Genomic DNA, 21,567 nt, shown 5'->3' with positions numbered 1-21,567 from the left:
TCTGTCCCAGAGGATGCCACAATGTCTCATGTCACGTCAGAAATCTTTGGCTCAGCCCCAAGCTTCCATTCCTCTCCATCTAAACATAAAATACTCAAAGAGATTTCCTGGTAAGGGGCAATTCAGCACATGGTAAGATTTGAAGAGACTGATGTGGCAGACAGCACTGAAGTGCAAGGGTTGTGCTACAGCTTCTGTGCCCAGCCTCAGGGGACAGAGGGACTGAGGGAAGGGAAGGCCTGAAAGACCAGTGAAGCAGAAAGGGAATGCCCATCAGCTGAGGCACACATGGAGACCACAGAGGAGACTGCCTGGAACAAAGGATTTTCCATATTTTATTATCCCCAAACTCGGCGTTCCTTTGGTGAATGTAACATCCCTCTAAACGCCTCAAACATCAACAAATATCAACAAAAAGAGACCAAGAGGAACAGAGCAATCTGAGCAGGTAAAGCCCAAGCACCAGGGAAAAGATCATCCTGGCTGCACTGCTCAAGATGACTGAACAGGTACAGCCTGAAAGCCTTCATCTCTTTATGGGCTTACAGCCCAGGCAACACCACACCTTGCAAAAGGACAAGTCCAAGTTTATTATCACAACTGATAATGGGAGGAGACACACTCTTTTTGACACTAAAGGGCCTGACTTTTGTTTCCTAGATAATGGGCCAAGAAAGCACCAAATATATGCCGTGCAGTCCTACTATCCAGGTCACAATTTGCAGCACGTCCCTCTTTCTGTCAGTGTTCCTTTTTTCAAATCCCGTAAAAAATCAAGAAGGGACTAAGCACCATGGTATCTTGTGATAAAATGCAAGTCACAGACCATTGACACGACTTGGACTTGAAAAGCAATGCTGAGATGTCGTAATACCAGGACTTTGCTCTAGAGGACAAAAGTTACAAATCGAAATGATGAAATGACAAGAACTGACACCATGTAACGGATCCCTCTGCTCTTCCATGCCAGCTCAAGGCTCCATGCCACTCTGTAATGACAGCAAAGGCTGGAACAGGTCACCAAAGGAGGGTCTGGAATTTCCAGCATGGGGCTGAGCAGGGGACAAGCAAACATCCGTCAGGATGGCTTTGACATGCTGATCTTGCCTTTAGTTTTGGGATGACACTACATCATCTCTTGAGGTCCCTTCCAGTCTGTTTTCTTCTGCTAAATCTGAGACTGTGCAATTTGCCTTCCGATTGTGACAACGAATGGGATCTTTCCTCCAGTCTCAGTATGTGCTGAACTGCAGTTTTAAACAGCACCCATTTCTCAGCTTCCTAGCACTGCTGCTTCTCCGTAGTGTGCCAGCTTCCACGTTCCTGACCTGGGGTCCTGCCAAACCATGATACATTCCTTGTCACATGAATCCCTCAAAAAATCTGCTCTATTTCCCATGCTTTTTTCAGCTTTATCCAAGAAGCTTCCGTGAAGCTGAACTTTCTCAGATATGGAACCAATAAAGAGATTTTTAAAGCACTTCATTTTGCTTCTAATTGAATTTCTGAAGCAGTCAGAATAGAAAAATTGCCTTATACAAAAGGTCCATCTGCTCCAGTATCTATCTTTATTATATTTATCTTATTTATCTCCAGTTACATGGGGGAACTAGGGATCCATGAAGTATCTCTACTTGTTTAATTGCTTCTTTGTAAGCCAAAGGTGGTGTTGCCACACTTAATCTTGTGCTCATGCATGATACAAGGAGTTGGTAACATGTTTTTATTATTCTATAGCAACAATGACATTCATTTATTCTTTCTGGGTTCCTTGAAGTGTTTTGCAAGAATAAATTAACACCATTATTTCCATTCTGATAAACACAGATACGTTGAAAGGCTAAAATCAAAGTAAACTAATAGCCCAGTACTGTCTTATTAGGCTGATATGGCTTTTACCTAAACTCGATTTTAACTCTGGCAAAACAGTTGGGTATATACATGAAAAGCTAGCAATTATCGTTATCTCCTAAAATAGAAAGCGAATAAGGCTGGGCTGGGCTAAGAAAAGATGATTTGTTCATCCAAATTCTACAAATAAAAGCCATTTACGATCTCAGGCCTGCATGAGGCACGTTAAAGCCTTTGGCTGAATGTCATCAGCCCACAGCACACACAGGCAGGGTCTCAGTATCACACTAAGCACAGTCTGCATCAGCCCAACCTACAGCCAGCACATGCTGCAAATAAAAGGGCCGTGAGGTAAGACTAGTGGTCCACAATCATATGCCAGAGCAGACTTGTACTAAAAAAATCTGAAAACTCTTCCCAAAATTTTGTGCACTGGTTCCTACCGTAGTCCTATCTGACTTCATACCTGGGTCTAACAGACCCACTGCACCCATTGATCTTGAGCTTTCTTGTGCTTTCTTTTTGTCATATAACCTGTATTCTTCCCTACTCCCATTCCTTCCACATCCACGCATTCAGCTGTGCCAAGATAACGAAGAGGAGGAGGAGGAAAGTGCATTGTACTGGTTAAAACGCGGAGTGAGCAGTACAGTTCCTCTATGCACTTAGGATCCAAAGAAAAGCACAAACACCACTATGTGGGATTACATTTGAGCTGAAGGAAGACTTAAGACTAGACATTGAATGGCACTGATTCCCATAAGAAACTGGAAGTAACACATGTTCATATGTGTTGCATCCATGCTCAGAATCTTCAGCTGTATGACAGCCATTTCTCAATATAAGCACTGCAGTATGACTTCAGTAACGACCCAGTCAGAAGAAAGTTGTCAGCAATGTCAGGAAAATAATGTATTCCCCCAAAATCCATCCTAAGCAGGGAAAAAGAGATTGTATCTGAGACCACTGGACATACAGTTACCCTAATCACAGTGTAGCCTCCCTAGCCCCCCTGTGACGCCAGCAGCTGCAGCCTCCACAAGCAATGTCCACTTGCTCAGACATTGTGTATAAAAATTGAATTCACGCTTTCTCATAACAGCATTAGCTGACAGCACCATTTTCCAGCCAAGCAAAAGCTTCTTACACGATTTTCTGCCAGAGATGCTTAAAATACCTGTTGTGTCTTTCACATACTCTGGCTAGGCCTGCTCAATAATATCGCAACATATTAAAGCTACAGCTCTGGAATAAAATAGCCCAGAAGGGTGTTATATTTGATGTGTCCAGATACAAAAGCAAATGCCAGTGCCTGGACAAAAGGGCTGTGATGTGGAGTCAGCTAGCCCAAAAGCATTGAAAAATGGGGGGACAGGAAAAGGGAAAGTAGCACGGCACCTTAACATCATATATGATTAAAAGACCTCCACCCCACAAGCACCTTAAGCAGCCTCACTAAAAGATGTAGGCCAGGGTGAGCTGCCACCCGTGCTTGTAAAGATAAGATGAGAAAATGCATTTCCCTTTTTAGCATCTGCATCACCCCAGACATCCAGGAGTGAAACAGCCTGCACAGCAACCCATTCGTCACTGCCTAAATTAAGCGGTGGATTTTCTTCCTTTGCCTCCCTCCCCTGCTCGCAGCCAATAGTGGAGAGCCCTGATCACAGCACAGGCAGTGGGCTCTGCGCTGATACAGCTGTATTAACCCTAAGCAGACTGCATATGACTTTACCCACTCCTATTTGGATTGCTTTGAAAATTTACTAGCAAATATACCTTTATCTCACATTATCTGCTCACCCCATATAACTTAAGAAAGGGAAATCATCTCTACCTGCTTTTGTCCTAAATCATGGTTATGCAAAGTCACGTGCATGAGCATACCAACTCTGCTCCCTGTGGGGCTAGCTCTGTGAGCAGAGCTAATAGCAGTCTCACTTAAGGATGCATAATTAAGTCACCAAAAAGTTCCTTTCAATCCTGATGGCCATTAGCAGCACACGTCTAGATAAAGTCTGAGGCTGCCGCATCCCCTAAGAGTCACAGGAGTAAAACTCCTATTACACGCCTTTTGTTACTGTTCCCCTCCCTATAAAGCACAGACACATTAGTTTTATAGAGACAACAGCAGCAGGCTTCTGCCCTGAAACAGGTAAAGCAGGGCAAATTGGGGGTGATTATTATTATTTTTAAAAGAAACGAACGAGTTTTCATTGGACTTACACAGAAATACATTGTCAAACATAGCTGGACCTAAAGAGCAAGTTAAGAGGAGCGGTGATTTGGAGTGAAGAAAGAGGCAAATATTATTACTGGAGTCAAGGTCAAGAAATCTCTAATTATAAATAACTCTCGGCCACCTTGAAAAACAGCTTACATCCCAATAATTTTTCTGTGGCAATCTGAAGGTTGCGCAATTACAATTTCTTATAGAGTTAGGAAGACCAGAGTTTTTCCTCAGTCACCCTTTAACCACAGACCAGGCAATGCCTTTTAATGCCTTGCTTTGAAATTAAAAGTTTTGATGATATCACGCAGGCTTTTCCAGATCATCAAGATATTTCTGTCAAAGCTAAAAATACAAACCCACTTTGTCTGTTTACAGTATGATAAATGCTTTAAAAGCTTAAAGCATAACCATTTGATCATCAGGGCAGTGATGAGTTCTGGAAGTCACAGAAGGACATACAAAATCAGGAATTTTACATCCAGAATTTAGGTCTGAGCGTGTAACTCAAGAAATCTGCTGCCAGACCCTTCCTTTTTGCCAATGCGAGGATGGGAAATGTTTGTCAGAACAAAATACACTATTGCCCTTTTGCTAAAGGGAAAACAAACCCTTGTGGGCAGCCTCGTACTCCTGAAATCTAACAATAAAAGGCTGGGCACATACAATGGAGGGAAATAAATTTCCCATGGGAAGTGGAGTATGGCTTTGACAGTTTATTATAAATGGCAAGTTGAGAAAAATTGGTATTTTCAAAATAAATATTTAAAGAAAATAAAATTATTTGAGTTGATTAAATAGGGAAGGAAATCGCAATGGCATTTTTTGCTTGCAACATGAGTCCCTGTTAACCATCTGTGTGTGCCTAACATTGACTCACCTCTTTAAGAAACGGGTTAATACACATCTTGGATGTATCATTACTGCAAATAGCTCTTTCATCATCTGATATAATTTTAAATTATTTGGAAAAATGAATGCTCTTCCCCAACTCTAGTTTGTCAACACAACATTGTTCTGTCAAAGGAGTTTTTATTTTTCCCCTCTCTATTGATGTAAGCATTTGTGTTAGTCTTCTACAGAGGAAAAGGAAACAGTATTTCCCTTCTTTCCACACCTCCTTCCCAAAGGAGGCCAAACCAATTGACATTTTAACCTCTTACTTCTGCAAACTGTCCCTGCAAGCAACATACCACCAAGTTAGCCTTTTTCTGCAACACCAGCCTCAGTCCCTTCTTCAACCCAGTCTTTCATACAGGTGCCTGAACTGAAACCCAAAGGGTGAGTGAATTAGGAGGAGGAAGAAAGACCAGATATGCAACAAACTATCTAAGAGAAGACTTTCTAATTGTCCTGTAAAAGATGAAGATTTTTTTTTCAGCTTAGCACTTCCAGCTGTAAAACTACTCTGAAGGATAAACCACAGCCAGGTACCTCTAAGCTGAGTCTAGTCTTCACCCTATTATTTGTTTCACCACACTTCAGTACTCAAGATAGTTCCAGCTAAATTCAAATTCACAATTCCAACTCACAGTACTACAAGTGAATTGCTCAGTTAGCAAACGAACTTCACTGTTTAATACCCAGCTCATGGATAGCACATTGTGTCTCTTCATCTGCAGACTATTTTGGGTAATTTTCAATTGTTACTCTTGGAAAACAAGCAATTGCAACAGGGTGCAACCTCCAACAACAGGAATGAAACATACAGCAACTTTTAGGAAGGTTTTTATGCCCTGATAACCGATGGCAAACTAAAGTCTAGCTAACAACGCACTTTTCACATCCTTTTTAAGTGACCTCTGGTTCCTGACTTACTACCTGACAGACTTCCCAAACATGACAATTCCCAGATACTCTTATCTCTGGACATCTCTGATAGTTGTGTTTCTCAAGCTAGTGATGCCTCCTCATGCAACACCCATTTACGGAGCAACTCCTTGCACTTCCTCCAGAACTTTCTTTGGAATTAACTCTTGATTAGTACTTCTTTGGTAAAAACTAACAAGATGGATAAGTTTTGATTTCCAAGTTCAAGATGGGGTTCTGCTTAGACAAACAACAACCAATACTTACTTAGTACACTCGTATAGTCTATTCACAATTGTTTCTGCCCAATTTACATGTAGCACAAAAGTACACAAAAGAAATAGGCAAACTGGACTGAAAACACCTTCCTGAAAAACAGTAATTTTTGTGAAGGAACATTTTCTCACAGAAAATTTGTAGATCAGAAACTTCTCCCCTGCCACAACAATATTCTCAATACAGTCACTGCTATGTCTCTATCACCCAAAAGTTAGTCTGTAACGATGCGTTATACACCTGCAGAGAAGGGTCTAAGGCAATTTGTAAAGTAGGAGTAAAAATACCAGTCCTTGTAAAATAAGAAATAGCGGAGTCAACGGAGGCTACTCGAGTAATTTATCCCTTGTTACGAAACATAAGCAAGGACTAAAATTAATCCAAGAAAGCAATTCAAATGATGAAAATGCCTCAAAAATTGCAAACATTCTTCAAAAGAATAGGACAAAGGGCAACGGGTGCAAGCTGGAGCACAGGAGGTTCCACGTTAACATGAGGAAAAACTTTTTCACTGTGAGGGTGACAGAGCCCTGGAACAGGCTGCCCAGAGAGGTTGTGGAGTCTCCTTCTCTGGAGACACGCAAAACCCACCTGGACACGTTCCTGTGTGATCTACTCTAGATGGTCCTGCTCTGGCAGGGGGGTTGGACTAGGTGATGTTTCGAGGTCCCTTCCAACCCCTAACATCCTGTGATTCTGTGAGAAATCATAAAGATAGGCCAGTGTCATTGGAAGGATGTATCAAGGGAAGAGTGGCACATTCTTAGGTGTAATCTAACGGCTTTTGCATCATTTCACTGAATTTTGCATCATTTCATGCATGTTGATTTGCTTATTTTACTCTTAAAAAGGGGGCAGGGTAAAATTTTAGACCCACTGTATGCTCAATACATTATGTCATAAATGTAGTCGCTGTGCAAGGTCATCACAATCAAATTTAGATTAAAGTAAGGAGAATTAAATACTGGCATTTAAAAATAAAGGATTTCATTTGAAATCAGGAATTTACATTTGAATTTAATCAAATCTAAGTTAAAAATTCAAATAGGATCTGAAAACACAGAAAAGAAACTTGCTTTCGTTTTCCTATCTATGAACAAAATCAGGTACTAGAAGATCTTCCACTTTTAAAATCTTTAAGGACACGGTCATCCAAAGTAAATACTTTTCTAAGCTACAGAACCTCAACAAACCAGCAGTTCCAAAATTAAAATATATTTTAATGTGTTTACTTTCGTCATGTGTCTGGCACATTTCAGATAGTTTCTGAAATTAAAAAAAAATCCACAGTGCCATTTTATACATTCTAATTAAATTTCAATTTCCATTCAAATAGAGCTTGACATAAATCATGAGCAAAAATAGTCATTAGGGAAAAATATAGACGTTAAAGAATATGATGGATTTATGCAGAGTTACATTAGTTTAAATAAATGTGTACTGATATGGAGTATCCTCATGCTTATCAATTAGCCTTTTATAACTAAAACTCTAAATGTAAAACAAGGTTACAAACAGTCATTCTAATCAAGGTTTCCTGGGTTCTTAGGCAAATCATGATTAACATCAGTGATTGAAATCAGTGTTTGAAATCAGTCCACAATGATGTCTGTGATATGTCTTTATTCTACGGTAAATCAAAAAAAAAAAGAAAAAAGAGGTATAGGACTACATGAGCTCCTTCTGTCAGGTCCTCCCAATCCTCAACTGAATCTCCAGTACCTAAACACGGGTATGCAGGCTTGAATGCCACAGAGATAGGTGGGAGTTTCTGAGTGTGTATCCCTTATGGGCTCAGTGTCTTACACACAAAGCCTACCCACATCTGTGCCAACTATTTGTACAATACCTATATACTATGTAGCTTTGACACACAGCGTGAAATTGTAGGATATTTCCTAAGAATGAGCTCAAAATCATGTGTTGGATGTTGCTTAACACCCTTTAAAGCCAAAAATCACTGCAGATAGCTTGCTTACAAACAGCCAGCCAACTCTTCCCCTTCATTTTTTAAGTCTTCCCTATGGACTTGAAAGTTTTCAGACAGCTCAGGAAAAAAGGATAAAGGACAAAATAATGAAAGCCAAGTCAAATGGGGCTAATGAGTTACAAATCCTAGCTGCAGACTTTTCAGAACAACTATGATTAAAAGAGATTTTGCATCCATTTTATCCACTCAGCTAATTTCTAATGGAGAAGTTTGTGAAGCCTATAAATCAGCCTAGACATTGTTTCTGGCAACAGTCATCTGTATCTGTATCAAACGAAAGGACCGTTATGCCCTGAATACAAAACAGAGTCTTTAAAGGAGGACCGCAATGTAAATTTGCTTCTTCTCTATTCTGATGCTTCGTTGCTTCAAAACCACCCTCATTTTCCCCCCAGTTTCTGGGCAGTGAGGCAAAAGATGATTCTCATTTTTTCCTGCCCACCTTCTTCTTCAACAGGTAAGGTACGTTGGCTCTGCTGTACTTCAGCATTACCAGAAACCTTGTTGGAAGTTTCACGTATTTACTGGGAGAGCTTTACTAACTGCATCTTATTTGAAGAGATAAGGCTATTGAATACTTAACAAAGATATCTTTCTCCCACAAGTTCATTAAGCATTAAGCTTATTATTTATACCACAATAGAGCTAAGATCCCCAGTTGTGAGCCAGGATCCAACTCTGTTAGTCTCTGTACTGATAGGCATGAAAGCATTTGTCCCAGAGAACTTACATTCTTTGAACCAGAACATAATGTGCAAAACAGACAAGGACAAACATACAAAACAGTATTGTGCAATCCACACGTGGACACTGGCTGGTCAGGGAACAGCTGCACCAAAGATTATTTATGTACATGTAACACTGGCCGTTTTGAAAACTCTGGTCCACGTCCTGGCTGTACTGTAATGCTCTTAACTCACAGGAGAGACTGTTCCAAAGAAAGGGCAGTTGAAATATCTTCCCTGTGCTTCTTTCCAAACAGGATCATCACTGGATATCTCGGCGTATATAGGACACAAGTATCCGTTTCACTGAAGAGGAGGAAGCTGTGAAAGTCTCTGCCATCATTTCAAAAGATGAATTTTTCAAATGAAAACTCTTGCTAGGTGATTGTAACGCTTCAGTTTCTTTTGGACAGGGAATTTTTTTCTATCCATCTAGAAAGACCACTTTTCATTTGAAATGCAACCTCTTAATTAGTTCACGCACATCACTAAAGTGATCCGGCCTTTCAGCAAAACAGCAATCAGAAGTAACTAAAACTTCCTTACCAGCACCCAGACAAGGCACCAACAGAGACAGGGCTTGACTTCAGGCAGAGAAATAACACAACATTCTTATTACTGAGGTGGAAGTAGTGAAGTGGAATGCCTAAGGGAAAAATCTCTGTTCAAGGAAGACGGAAATGGATTAAACTGTGTTCAAAGACATCTAGTCTCTTCAGAATTTCAAAGATGACCTCTGAGCCAAAAGACTGCTGGTTCGAGTTCCACCAGCGCAGACTGCTGGCACCACCTCATGTGCCTACCCTGAGAGTGGGAGATCTCTCTACAACTGCTCTGCTCTCAGCTGTACTTTTCACAACACCTCCTGTGCATTCAAGAAGAAACACATGCCAGCGCGGCAAGCCAGCTTTTTAAAAATGACGGTCTGACTAAACTCGGGATTTTTGTGTTCAAATGTCTGCGTCAGTTCATTTACCGCCTGCCTTGGTGAGAATTCACTGATAAAATGCTCTAATGGAGAAGTATCAAAGAGGTTAAGCTTGTTCACGTGGCCAATCTACTTGCCTCTGCTTCACACACTAACGCTAACAGAAACCCAGAGTACGTACCCTCAGCTGCTGCTCATTTCGCCACAAGGGGAATAAAATAGTTTGAGATGCTGCAGGCTGGAAACACGTATTATAAAACTCACACAACTCTTTCAAACGTACCTAACCCTGACATGGATGACAAACAAGGATTTCAGCAGACTTCAGGTTCTTGAATTTCTCCTTACACAAGATAAAATCACACAAATTTTCTAATTTTTGTGACTTTAGCATCAATAGATAAGACTCGGGCAGCAGCATAGTACTTGGGACTGCATCATCTAAGTGCCATACCTAAGCGTCTTCAACTTGCTTCTAACCACAACATACTAATAAGCTAGAGCAGTGGGGTTTCTTTGCATTTTGCTGGTAGAGAATGGACCCTTGAAATTCAAGTACCTACACTGGTACATAAAACATGTATGAAAAGAACAGAAAGCTGCACTCAGAATTCCCAGGTCAAAGGGAAGTAATGGCTAGATAATCACTCCTCTGACAACATGGAAACAATAAACCCCCGAACAACATGAAATAATAACAATGATGATAGGGAAAAATTCAAAAGTTTGACTTTGGCTTTGACTCTTTTCAACTCTAAATTACAGCACGAAATCTGGAAAAAACCCATATAATCTGCAGATTTTTAAAGGTGGCCTTCAAAGACAGTCCACTGAATAGGCAATGCAAAATGCTGAGGGACAGTGAAATGGAACAGAGATACATTAGAGGAGATCTTAATTAAAAGAAGGAAAAATTTGGGAGAGGGAGGGCAAAGCAGGGCACCCATCACCAAATAGCCAAGCGCACAAGTTGCAGTTTTGCCTAAAGTTTAGAAACAATAGATGCCTGCACAGCTGCTTCTCTGGGAAGGCAATATGGACCGTAACAAACACAGGTGTGTTACCTGTAGCTAGAACACAACAGAAAGAGGTTAAGATAGTACAAACTGGGCAGTCATGGTGCTGTATACAAACTGGACACTGTTTAAAACATAAATAGCAATTACTGGGATACATTACTTATATTACTCCTTTATCAGGCCCCAAAGGAAATAATGCCCCATCTTTGGCAGAATCTTGAAAATGCTGAACTATCCAAGCCATCAATGTCACACTCCTAGTCCGTGTTGTCTAGTTGTCCCCTGCTTCTATGCTGCTCTACATCTGTCCCAGTCACTTTGCTTTACAGATCACATTCCATTTATCAAGCTGTCATATGAAGTAAAACAATAACAAAACCAAACACCACCCATTTCATTTGTCTGCAAAGCCATTTACAGGTATTTGGTAGTAGATTTCTTGTCAAATGAATGAAAATCCCAAAGCTAGTGCATTGTGTACATCTAGCATTGTCTAAGGAATAGGGTTGCCTAAATTATGAATTATTATTAGTCTATAGCACCTGTATACTGAAAAAGACTGTCTTAGAAAATTAGAATAAAAAAGGAGTCACTGAAACGGTTCAAGAAAATAGCTATATATATTTGAGGATACATGTGCAGTGAAAGAAATATATTATTAATATAAATAAGGTAAATAAGCACCATGGATCCAACTAATATTAAACGAAAAAGAAACATTAATTATTCAGTATTTTCATTGGTGTGTACTATAAAAGAGTGTAACAATATTCAGGTTCATGTTATTCAAGATGTTAACCCCTGTATTTAGAGGCATTTGATTGTCCTTGAAATCATCCAGGAAAAGCTGTTAATAACCCTTTCATTTATGCGAAGTAACAGACATCAGAAAATGGCATGTCAACATAAATGCAGTCATTCTAGCAGATAGAAGGCTTCCTTTTACATTACATAAACCAATCACACCTGATATACTTTCAGTCTACTGAATTTCCTCAACTCCAACTTCCTTTGTTTTAAGGAAAGCCTCCGCTAGTAATATACTTGGAAGCAATCAGGGGGAACTGACAGCAATATAGGATATTAAATAGATGCATAGCAAGAATGTGATTCTCTTCTAAAAGAACTTGTATGAAAAAACCCATCCTTTCAAAAAAGGTCAAAGCATTAGAAAAAATTGATGTGTCTGATTCAGCCAGCAGGAGAGATGCGGAAGCAATCTGGAACAGCTTACACTAATTAAAATTTACTCTTCAGTGCCAGCAAGAAAGACTTCTCTGTATCTAAGTCAACTTTTGGACAAAGCTAAAGCAGCATCTGGCATACCTTTGAAGACAGAGGATGGTTCATCACTATTCTTTTAATTGAGTTTTTCTGAACTTATAAACACATGCTGGTCTCACTTTTATTCACCTGTTCTGGAGAGTTTTGCTCTAAAATGACCAGAAACTCTCTACTATATCTTTCTACAAGTCTTTATCCATAAAAGAACAAGATGTACAGTAGCAGGTGCTTGCAGATTTAGAAATTGTGCACTCTAAACTGTTTAGAGCAGGAGCTCTCTTGTTCTGTGTACTAGTAAGGCAGTTTGCCCAGCAGTACCCAGTTTTGATTAAAAAAAATAATAAATCCCATGACAAGTAGCAGGGAAGATTGTTTTATAATCCTTGTTACCTTGGGTTCAGTGTGGAACCCAAGAAGCAATTCAAGCAGAGACTATGGCTATTGGGAGGCGACACTCCAGCTCTTCCACTTGCTTACTATCAGATGACTTTAGCCCATCATTTGCTAGGGGGCATTTTGGCACCTGGACTCATGTAACCGGGAAGTGGCCCCACTGCTGGACAAATGTGCCACTTTTTGAGAACCAGATGAAGTGTGATCCAGATATTTCCACCACCGAACACTAGTCATTTCAGAGTCAATGCTGTGACACACTTAGAAACAGGACTTCAGTACCGACGAGGTCTCTATGCCTTGCAGTTCCTTGCCAATTATACCTCCTGAATATCAGTAATTCAAACATATACAATTTCCACATTATTTCTATCTCAGAAGGATTCTCTGGGTGCCTGAAGTACCTCATACATCTGTATGTGGGTTTGTAAGTTTTGTAAGGCTTTTTTCACCTTCCTAAATTCTTCCTTAACTAATTAGGCCCGTGCATTTTCAGCTCCAAATCTACAATTATAGTGGAAAAGTATCATTGAACAGACAGAAAGGCATGATAGCAAAAAAATGGGTCTCATTTTCCATTTTGCTAAGTGTCTGATTACATGTTCTCAGGCAAATCAGACAACCTGAGATCCACTTGACTCATCCGCTGAGCACAAACATTATCCAACTTTGCCTTTACACTGCACTTTATAATCCTAGGATCTTAAAGCCAAGCACAGGTACAAAATGCACAGTGTCTCCCTGCAGGAAACCAACATCAGTGGAAAAGTACCCAGCGTCACAAGGAGATCTGCAGCCATTTTGAATTATAAAACTATACTGGGTAAATCACTACAGATTAGTGCTGAGTACAATCCAGCAGTCAGAGAAAGAATCAGAAATCCCTAAAGATTTAAAAAATTAACTACCAGAGGCAGAGATTAATATTAGTAATTTATGAATTACCTTTTAAAAACATTAAAACCCAAGAGCAAACCAAGTTAATTTCCCTCTCAAACTTTCTTCATTCTCTCTCTTTCCCCTTAACTTGCTTTCTCTCTTCTTAAGATCACAGTATCACTGTGGTATCAGCCTGCTGGAAGCATAATCCTGGCAACAGTCCTCTTAAAGCATAATTTAATTAAATTAAAGTGTTAAATAGTAGAAGAAAATTAATTTCCTCTGACTTTGTCCTCTTTTGAATACCTAAACCTGTGCAATTATACATGAAAAAAAAGGGAATCTATCAACTCTGAAACCTCAGATTTCATCGGTTAGATACTTTTCCAGGGCCTATAAAAGAAAAATCAGCCCTTTTAAAAATCCAGTCATTGGGGAAATGTCATTTGTTCACATCAAAATGTGTGTCTTTTCCCACCTATAGTACCAGACACTTTTAATGAAAGAAAAAGAAAAAAAAAAAAAAAAGAAAGAAAAAAAGACGGTTCCCAGAGATAGTTCACATTTCTAAAGGTGAAGAAAAATTTAAAAAAACCAAATGATTGCATTAACGTAGTTTCAACCAAATGTTGACGAGCCTGGGAAAGTGAGAAGCTTCAGAAAGAAGACGGCATACTTACTGCTTGAGGCAGACAATTCTTTTGGACTGGAGGCCATCGGCTGAGCACACATCTGACAGAGACAGTCCCTTCCATTGAAGGTAACTCGATCGCCTGGTGGAAATGGACGTCTGGAGAGTTAAAGAGAAAAATGTATTTTAGCAAAGGTTATGTCAGGAATTTAACTCTGTTCCCTATGCCTTGAGTTTGCTGCCTTCACCCAGTGCAATCTATATTTTACAGAAACTTAGGCCAAATATTTTCTCCAATGTAGCCTTGGCAAAGCCAGGCACTGGAAGAAATCCAACCCACGGATGCAAGCAGAGCAGAGGTTAGACTCGCCTTGTGCTTTGGTTTAAAATAGTTATCAAACATTATCTAAAGAGTAGACGACAGTGAAATCCACTTAGACATAACAGTCACATTTATGATGGTCTCAGCGTGATGTTGTGGATAGCGATTGGTACAGAAGAGAACTCAAAGGAAGAATCAGAATTGGTCTTGAGGCTAGTGAAGGAATGTGGAGTTTAGAAACACATTAATCTGTATTCAGCAATGAAATATATGACTATATTACAGTGGATGAAGCAGGTTGCAAAAAAATGAAATGTTACGCACTCTCATTCTCCTAGAGATTTAAAATAGCCATCTACACTACAGAACCACCACTGTAATCGCTACCTGGGCAGACAGTGTTAGGAGAAAGGTAAAGGCTGAATGCACTATGGAAGTTCAAGATTATTTGCTGAACCCAACAAAATGTTAAGAATGTGTGTTAGGCAGAAGTTGACATTGCTGTTATCTGATGTATAAAATAGAGGACAAACAACATTCTGTATGAGCACTTCACTAAAATGAGAAGGTTCAGTAACTCCAAATCTTTAGTTAGTAACTTTAGCTGCTAAGTACAGACCCCCCCCCTACACCACACCTCAGTGATGGCACTGTAATACCATGTTACTTCCACTTTATGTCTAGAAGATTGTTTTTACCACTATAAAAATGTGCCACTCCTATAAAAACCTACAGAAGCTTTATTTCCCCTATTTCCCAACTATTACACTGATCACCATAGCAGCAAGGTACACGCTAAGACAGCCTAAATTCTGGCATTACCTTAGTGCCTAGAGCCAACTAACAGAGAACACTATGAACAGGGACTTTGGGTTGAGCCTAGGCTGTAAAGCTCAGCTGACATTTTCAAGTATAGAACTGCTCAAATGAGCAGGCATGTGGAAGATTTGCCCAGTAGTCTCCTAAATTCTGAATTAATATCTTAGTGAGAGTTTAAACAAAAATACAAGTTAAAAATGCCACCTTTTGTCCCATCCACGAAGTCTTAGCTACCTTCTCTTTATCGCCTGTAGAACTGAAGACTGGTTCTCTTACTGAGGACAAGAAATAGTATTTAGGGAGAAGAGAGTATCACAGTTGTCCCAAAGCTGTGCATCCTCACGTGATGTGAAAATGAGTCTCCAGTATGTTTTCAATTGTTTAACTGTTCTTATAGCCCAAATGATTTCTCTGTTGTAACATCCAGAATTTTGCCTTACCTCATTTCTCCCATCAAGCTGTGCTGATCACCTGAATTCAATGCAACCCATGTCCATTATCTCAACATGTAAGCCTGATACTTAATTCTTTCATACGTGACAGTAACTTTCTGAGAACACAGAACTACATGTAACAGAGAAGCTGCATCCCCCAAAATAAATAAGTGGTATTTCGAAGACCCTCAAAGTCAGACTTGCAGCAGATCTTTTCCAACCAAATGCTTCCCAAAGAGAAGCATGTCTTGAGACTTGTGTCTCATGGTGAAACCTTTTGCCCTGTTTTCCTTGTGCTGGGTTCACACCATGTTAGTTGAAAGGAATGACTTACTTGCAAACAGTACAGGCAAAGCAGCTTGGATGGTAAGTTTTTCCCAGAGCTGTCACTACTTCACCTTCCACAAACTCCCCACAACCGTTGCAGCGAGTACCATACATGCGCTGGTAATCCAAGGTGCAAAGATATTCCCCGTTCTTAATGAAAAAGCCTCCTTGTGCCAAGTCACAGCCACACACTGGAAGAAAAAAAAACACACAGAGAGATTGGAAAAATATACCTACTAAGGATGTCAGCAACAGCCTACGCTGCCAACAATGAGATGACCCTGGTGGTCTTGCTCCCTTCTATCAGATTTTGGCTTTCTCCTCCTGTCACTACATGCCTTGACATCCCAGGAGATGGTTGGTATTCTCTGGCTACAAGAGAGCTTGTAATAAAGACTCTCCTTGGGGTAATCTACATAACCATAATGTTCATGTACTTGGTCATCAACACAACCTGTTACCTTGCATCATCCAGTTAATCATGTTATCAGAGTTATTTGTACCAATGCAATCTTGCTTTCACTTCTGGTACTGAGCAGAAGAAAAGATGATTCCATAAATAGGACAGATTTTACATTTTATACACTAGCATACATTTTTCATGCAACCACATGCTTCAAGGTACCGATTCTTTCTGAAACAATGACAATTTTAGAGATTGTATGGTTTAGATTAACTCCTCCAGTCCCCAGATAACACTCAGCTGCTTCACCATCTCTGCATCAATACTTTTTGGTTTACTTATAAAGTATCATCTTTGAAATGTTCAGGGTGATTTTACAGTATTAATTAAAACATAAATACTGGGAGAAAGCTGCAGTGAAGAGACAACCAAGCATTACAAATCTAGCCACAACTCACACTGTATACACTTCATGATATATGCAGCCAAACTGTAGAACAGTATATTGGACTCTGAAAAAAGCCAATGGGAAGAGTATTCCCCGCTTGTATTCTGAACAAATTAATGTCCTAAGAACTACTATGACCTTTGAGTGCCCACTCTGCATTGGTCTTGTGTTAGTCTTTCATATACTATACGCCCTGTACTTCATGGATTAGATAACTCTGGTATTTGGATATAGACTTCTGGACATGTACAACTTCATCGGGAAAAATAATTGCACCAGTAAAAGGGTGAAGGACCAGTCAAGGATTTCTGTGCTTGGCAATTTTCCCACTGTTAAATGCTTATTCATCCAAACCAAAACACATCATGACCAGGTGCCTGTTTTGCTTTAAGAAAATATTCATAGTGCTACATTGGCATTTCTGGTCAAGAGAGGAGACGGAAAGCAATCCGTCCTGTAACCGCCAACTCCTCTGACGAGAAAGTGCCACGGGAGATGGGAGACTGAATTTCACACTTTGGCTTTAGCTTGCATTGAACAAAGGACATGAACCTAACTACTTAACATCCCACAGTGGCACCAAAAATACTACTTGCTTCATGCAAGCTTTAAAAAGTCCTCTTTATTCACCTCGGTGAGAAAGCATAAACAGGAGCTGCTAGGTGAGCTCTTAAACAAATATATACGTGGCTGCTCCCAGGCATTGTGGTTTCAGCCACTCCTACTGTTCCTCTGTGTATTGCTGTATCTGCGTAATTCAGTAAGAGAAACTACTCTTCGCAGCCGCCTAGGATGCTAGCTTAACTCTTACTCTGCAAGCAATTCCATCTCATCCCTCCTCATAACATTCAAGTACAGTCAGATCAAACACCAGAAATATCGAATATCAGAAATTCTGATTATTAAGGAAAAATAAATAAGCAGCATTCTATGTCCTCACAGTTACAGAGTCCTTGAAAAATTAAAATATGAAATACAGAAAGATTATCACGGGTACTGGGTTCAATTAATCTCTCTGTCACAAATTCCAGGCATGATATTGTGCACAACATTCATTCTCTCCCACGTTACAATGGGCTAATATCTTAATTAACTACCTGCCTTGAAAATTAAAATTGCAAGGTGTTTTGGGCAGGGATTGCAAATTCTCTGTTTGCCTGTTGCCAAGCCCCAGAGGTCTAATGATTGTTACTGTAACAATAATTACCAGAATAACAATAAACTGAATGCACTAAAATGCAGCTTTTAAATTAATCATTAAAGCAGTAGCTGTACTAGCATTTTTCCGGTTTCACATTTCTGCATAGAACAGTGTTAATATTCCATGTGCAAACAAATTACACTTCATAGTGGCATTAAATCCACAAACAGCCAAAACTCAATCATCAGTGACTTAGGAGAATGACAGAGAACTATTGTTAAGGCTCTATTATAATGCTGCAAAATGCTCCAAGCTGGTTTTTAGGTACACCTCCAGGAAAAAACCCTCTCCCATTCTTCTGTCTTCTTCTACTAATCTCCATTTTGTTTAAAATATTATTTTCAACCTAATGGTACAAAATCATGTAATCATTAGGCAGAGAACACTGTGACCTCTACATCACATCACCTTAGACTCTTCCTGAGTTGGGGGTCATCTAGACATTTTCCATTGGAGGTCCAGAGGCGAAACCTAAGCCCACTTACAACTGGTTTGCTTTTCTAAGTTATCTTTGGTGGATCCTTACATTGAATCATGGAGTAACCAAGAATTCTACTTCAGTGTCTAAAAATTGTTAGGAATTACTTCATCGTTCGGACTGTTAGATCCTGTTGTTACTGTGTATGAACTGGAGTACTGTCATGGACTGATCAGCACTAGATGCTTCAGAAGCTTCTAAATTTCACAAAGAGCTATGGAGTACTCATGTGTCTACGTGACTATTTACATTACAGTTTGTAATTTAGTTTATAGCTTTAATGTCCAAGTCTCTATATATTTCAGCTTCAAGCTGAGGGCACTCAGCATGCTGCTGGATCTGCCTCAGAAGCTGCATATATGAACGCTCTGTCTCTTTACTATGGTCCCCAGATCTACCAGTGAGTCATCTTTTGAAAAACTCATTTAGTCATTATGGCCCTCTGTACCTGCCTAGGCAACGGTCTAATAAGGTAGGATGATAAAAAGTAACTTTCAATGCAACCTCTGTCCCAGCTTCTCCAAATCCAGCTTCAATGTACCATATGGAGGTCAGTGGCAGATCATCGCTTGCAAAGAATACTACAAACTTTGAATGAAAGGGTTCATGCACTCACAATTACTAAGCTCTGTCCCTTCCGCGTGGCCACAGGGATTCAAGCCTAGTGATGAAAATGGGGGATCAAATTATTTGGCAAGCCTTTTAAAGGCAGTAATTACTATTATTAAAAAGAAGCTTCCTCTATTGCCCTTTTCTTTATGAAGTCTCCTTTCCACCTAATCTCTTTCTGTCAATAACTCAGAATGAGTTAAATTCTCTCATACTGGCAAGTCATGAATTCAGGCACATGCAGAACTGCTTATGATGTGAACCCCCAGCAGATTCATCGTCTTTGGCGTACTCACAGCAGGAAGCACACACCAATCTGCAAGAATTAAAGACAAGTCCTGGCAACCCCACATTACAACGGATTTTTGCAGCCAATTTAGCATATGTGTTCCTATCACTAATCACAGCTTTAAGCTACATGGTCGAAACAAGGGTCACACAGACTGTTAACATCCACGGTTGGAAAAATGCTGTTCCAGCCGGCTGCTTTCACTTTGAGTCAGAGATCAAATCAGAAAGGATGAACATGACTGTATCCACACTCAGTGTACAATGAGATGTACAAACAAGGAAGGGATTTAAACAGCTTTTCTTTTTTTTTTTCTTCTCCTTTTTGCAACTGTGCAGAAGCCATGGTTCTGACAAGAAATCCCCTCAAACCTAAACATATTGACTTAGCACGTATATTTATGACCACTGTAAAAATACCATAGAAAAGATGGATGAATTGTGATCATTTTCGTTAAAAAGAAAGACTATCTGCCCAGCGCCGTTCATGCCATTAACAGCAGAGGCAATGAAGAGAAACTAGGCGTGATCGCTACATGCGTACAAGAAACCCTAATAGTGAGACCTAGGCAATTGCTGTGGTACAAATAGCATGTCATCACAGAAAAATTTATATCAAAATGATGACAGTTAATAGGAAACATCAAATTATATTCTTTTGGTTTTTCCTATACTGATGGGAAAAACAGCTTCGAAAGAATTACTTCATGGAGCCAATAGTGATGTACAAATCATGTCGGAGAAGGCAAAAAGCAAGACGTATTCTGTAAACATCCACCACATGGAAATAGTTCTGCAGGAGAATAACATTTCCCCAAGACCCTTCCTGCTCAATATGATGGAAGAAATTTCATTTTACATGACCAGAACCTCCCTTCTGAAACAGGAGACACTGGGGAGCATTTCTATTTCCTGAGGTACCGCAAGCAGAGAGACAAAAACCCTACCATTTTCTTTAAATGAAAAAAGAAAACAATTATCTTCAACAGCTCCTGTAGGAACTCAGCCTTTTTCTCAGAGTCTGTATATTGAAGAATTTCATATTCCAGACAATCCTGCCTCTCTTGTGAATGGAGTAAGCTGGAATACAATTCTACCTCCCACTGTATGGAAAACACCATCCTGCTAGCTTTTTCTCTCTTGAACTACTATCTGGAGCTACTATTTTACTTCCTTGGGGCACAGAAAGATTAGAGATACCATCAGTGCTGCTGTCAGCTCACAAAGTTACAGAGTCTGTGTATGCAAGCCTGGGCTATGACAACAAAACGTAGCTGCTCAAGAGCAATCCTTTTGCCTGTGACCTCCGAGGGACCAGGACCATTCTTAGGCTGAGTTATTTCCAAGCTTTAATGGAAATGATGAAAATGAAGAGATCAGATTTGTTCAACGTGAATGGAAGTAGGATTTGATCCTACTGAGCATTATGTAGGATTTCCATAGGGTTATTGTTAGTGAGAGCTGAAAAACCAGGCCCTTGGTAAAATAACCCCATGTTGATGTTAAGTAAAAACTGTTTCAACACTGAAGAAACAAAACCACCAAGCAGATTCTATGAGCATGGGCTCGCAGTTTGCAGAACTGAATGCTATTAATTAACAAAAGTCTAATGATCTGTTTTGTCACCATGCATTAAATAAGGTGCAAATTCAATTTCCTGATGGGGTTTTATTTCTTTCTTGTATTTCTAAGCTTTGTAGAATAATGGTGCTGTTCTCAAGCAGGGAAATATTCATATAACATTGATTTCTTAGGACATAATGGATTTCTTGTTTGGAGATAGAAAGGAATTTGGCAATGTTTCAGTTTATCACCTACATCTAAACAAATACACGGGAAAAATCTGTGTTGTGGGGTTTTTTTTGCCTAAGAGAGAGCTTAACAAGTCCTGTATTGATGAAAGCAAGGTTCATGTTCTTACTAAAGTTTAAAGTTTCCACATTTCAAATGAACTAAGTCTTTCTCTGCCTTTGTTTTACTCCTCTTATCAACTCTTTTCTTGATGGCATAGGTCACTGAATGTACATCAAAGTACCATCAGAAGACCACATGAGAACAGCAAACCTCAGAAGCCAGGCTGCAGCTCTACCACTGCAGAAAGATTACAAGGCACCCTTAAGAAATTGCATACAGCTTTTTGCAAAAGCTGTAACAGAGATCCTTATAACTGTTCGTCACACTTCTGTCACTGGAGATACTTTTTGCCATAGACTAATGAGAGAT

The 21,567-nt window shown here is 39.7% G+C and overlaps 1 protein-coding gene across 10 annotated transcripts in view; it reads right to left on the bottom strand.

Moving 5' to 3' along the window:
- Positions 1–21,567, bottom strand: part of ABLIM1 (actin binding LIM protein 1) — a 138,837-nt gene that overhangs the window by 75,584 nt on the left and 41,686 nt on the right. For all 10 annotated transcript variants that reach the window (XM_086466876.1, XM_086466877.1, XM_086466879.1 and 7 more), the window contains 2 exons: positions 15,925–16,108; positions 14,065–14,174 (listed from right to left, as the gene is read on the bottom strand). In XM_086466876.1, the coding sequence (XP_086323002.1) occupies positions 14,065–14,174; positions 15,925–16,108 (294 nt within the window). The remainder of the gene's footprint in view (positions 1–14,064; positions 14,175–15,924; positions 16,109–21,567) is intronic.

This window comes from Leptosomus discolor, chromosome 6, assembly GCF_034619465.1.
Source record: "Leptosomus discolor isolate bLepDis1 chromosome 6, bLepDis1.hap2, whole genome shotgun sequence".
Taxonomy (NCBI): Eukaryota; Metazoa; Chordata; class Aves; order Leptosomiformes; family Leptosomidae; genus Leptosomus; species Leptosomus discolor.
This window is presented reverse-complemented; position numbering and strand designations above follow the sequence as displayed.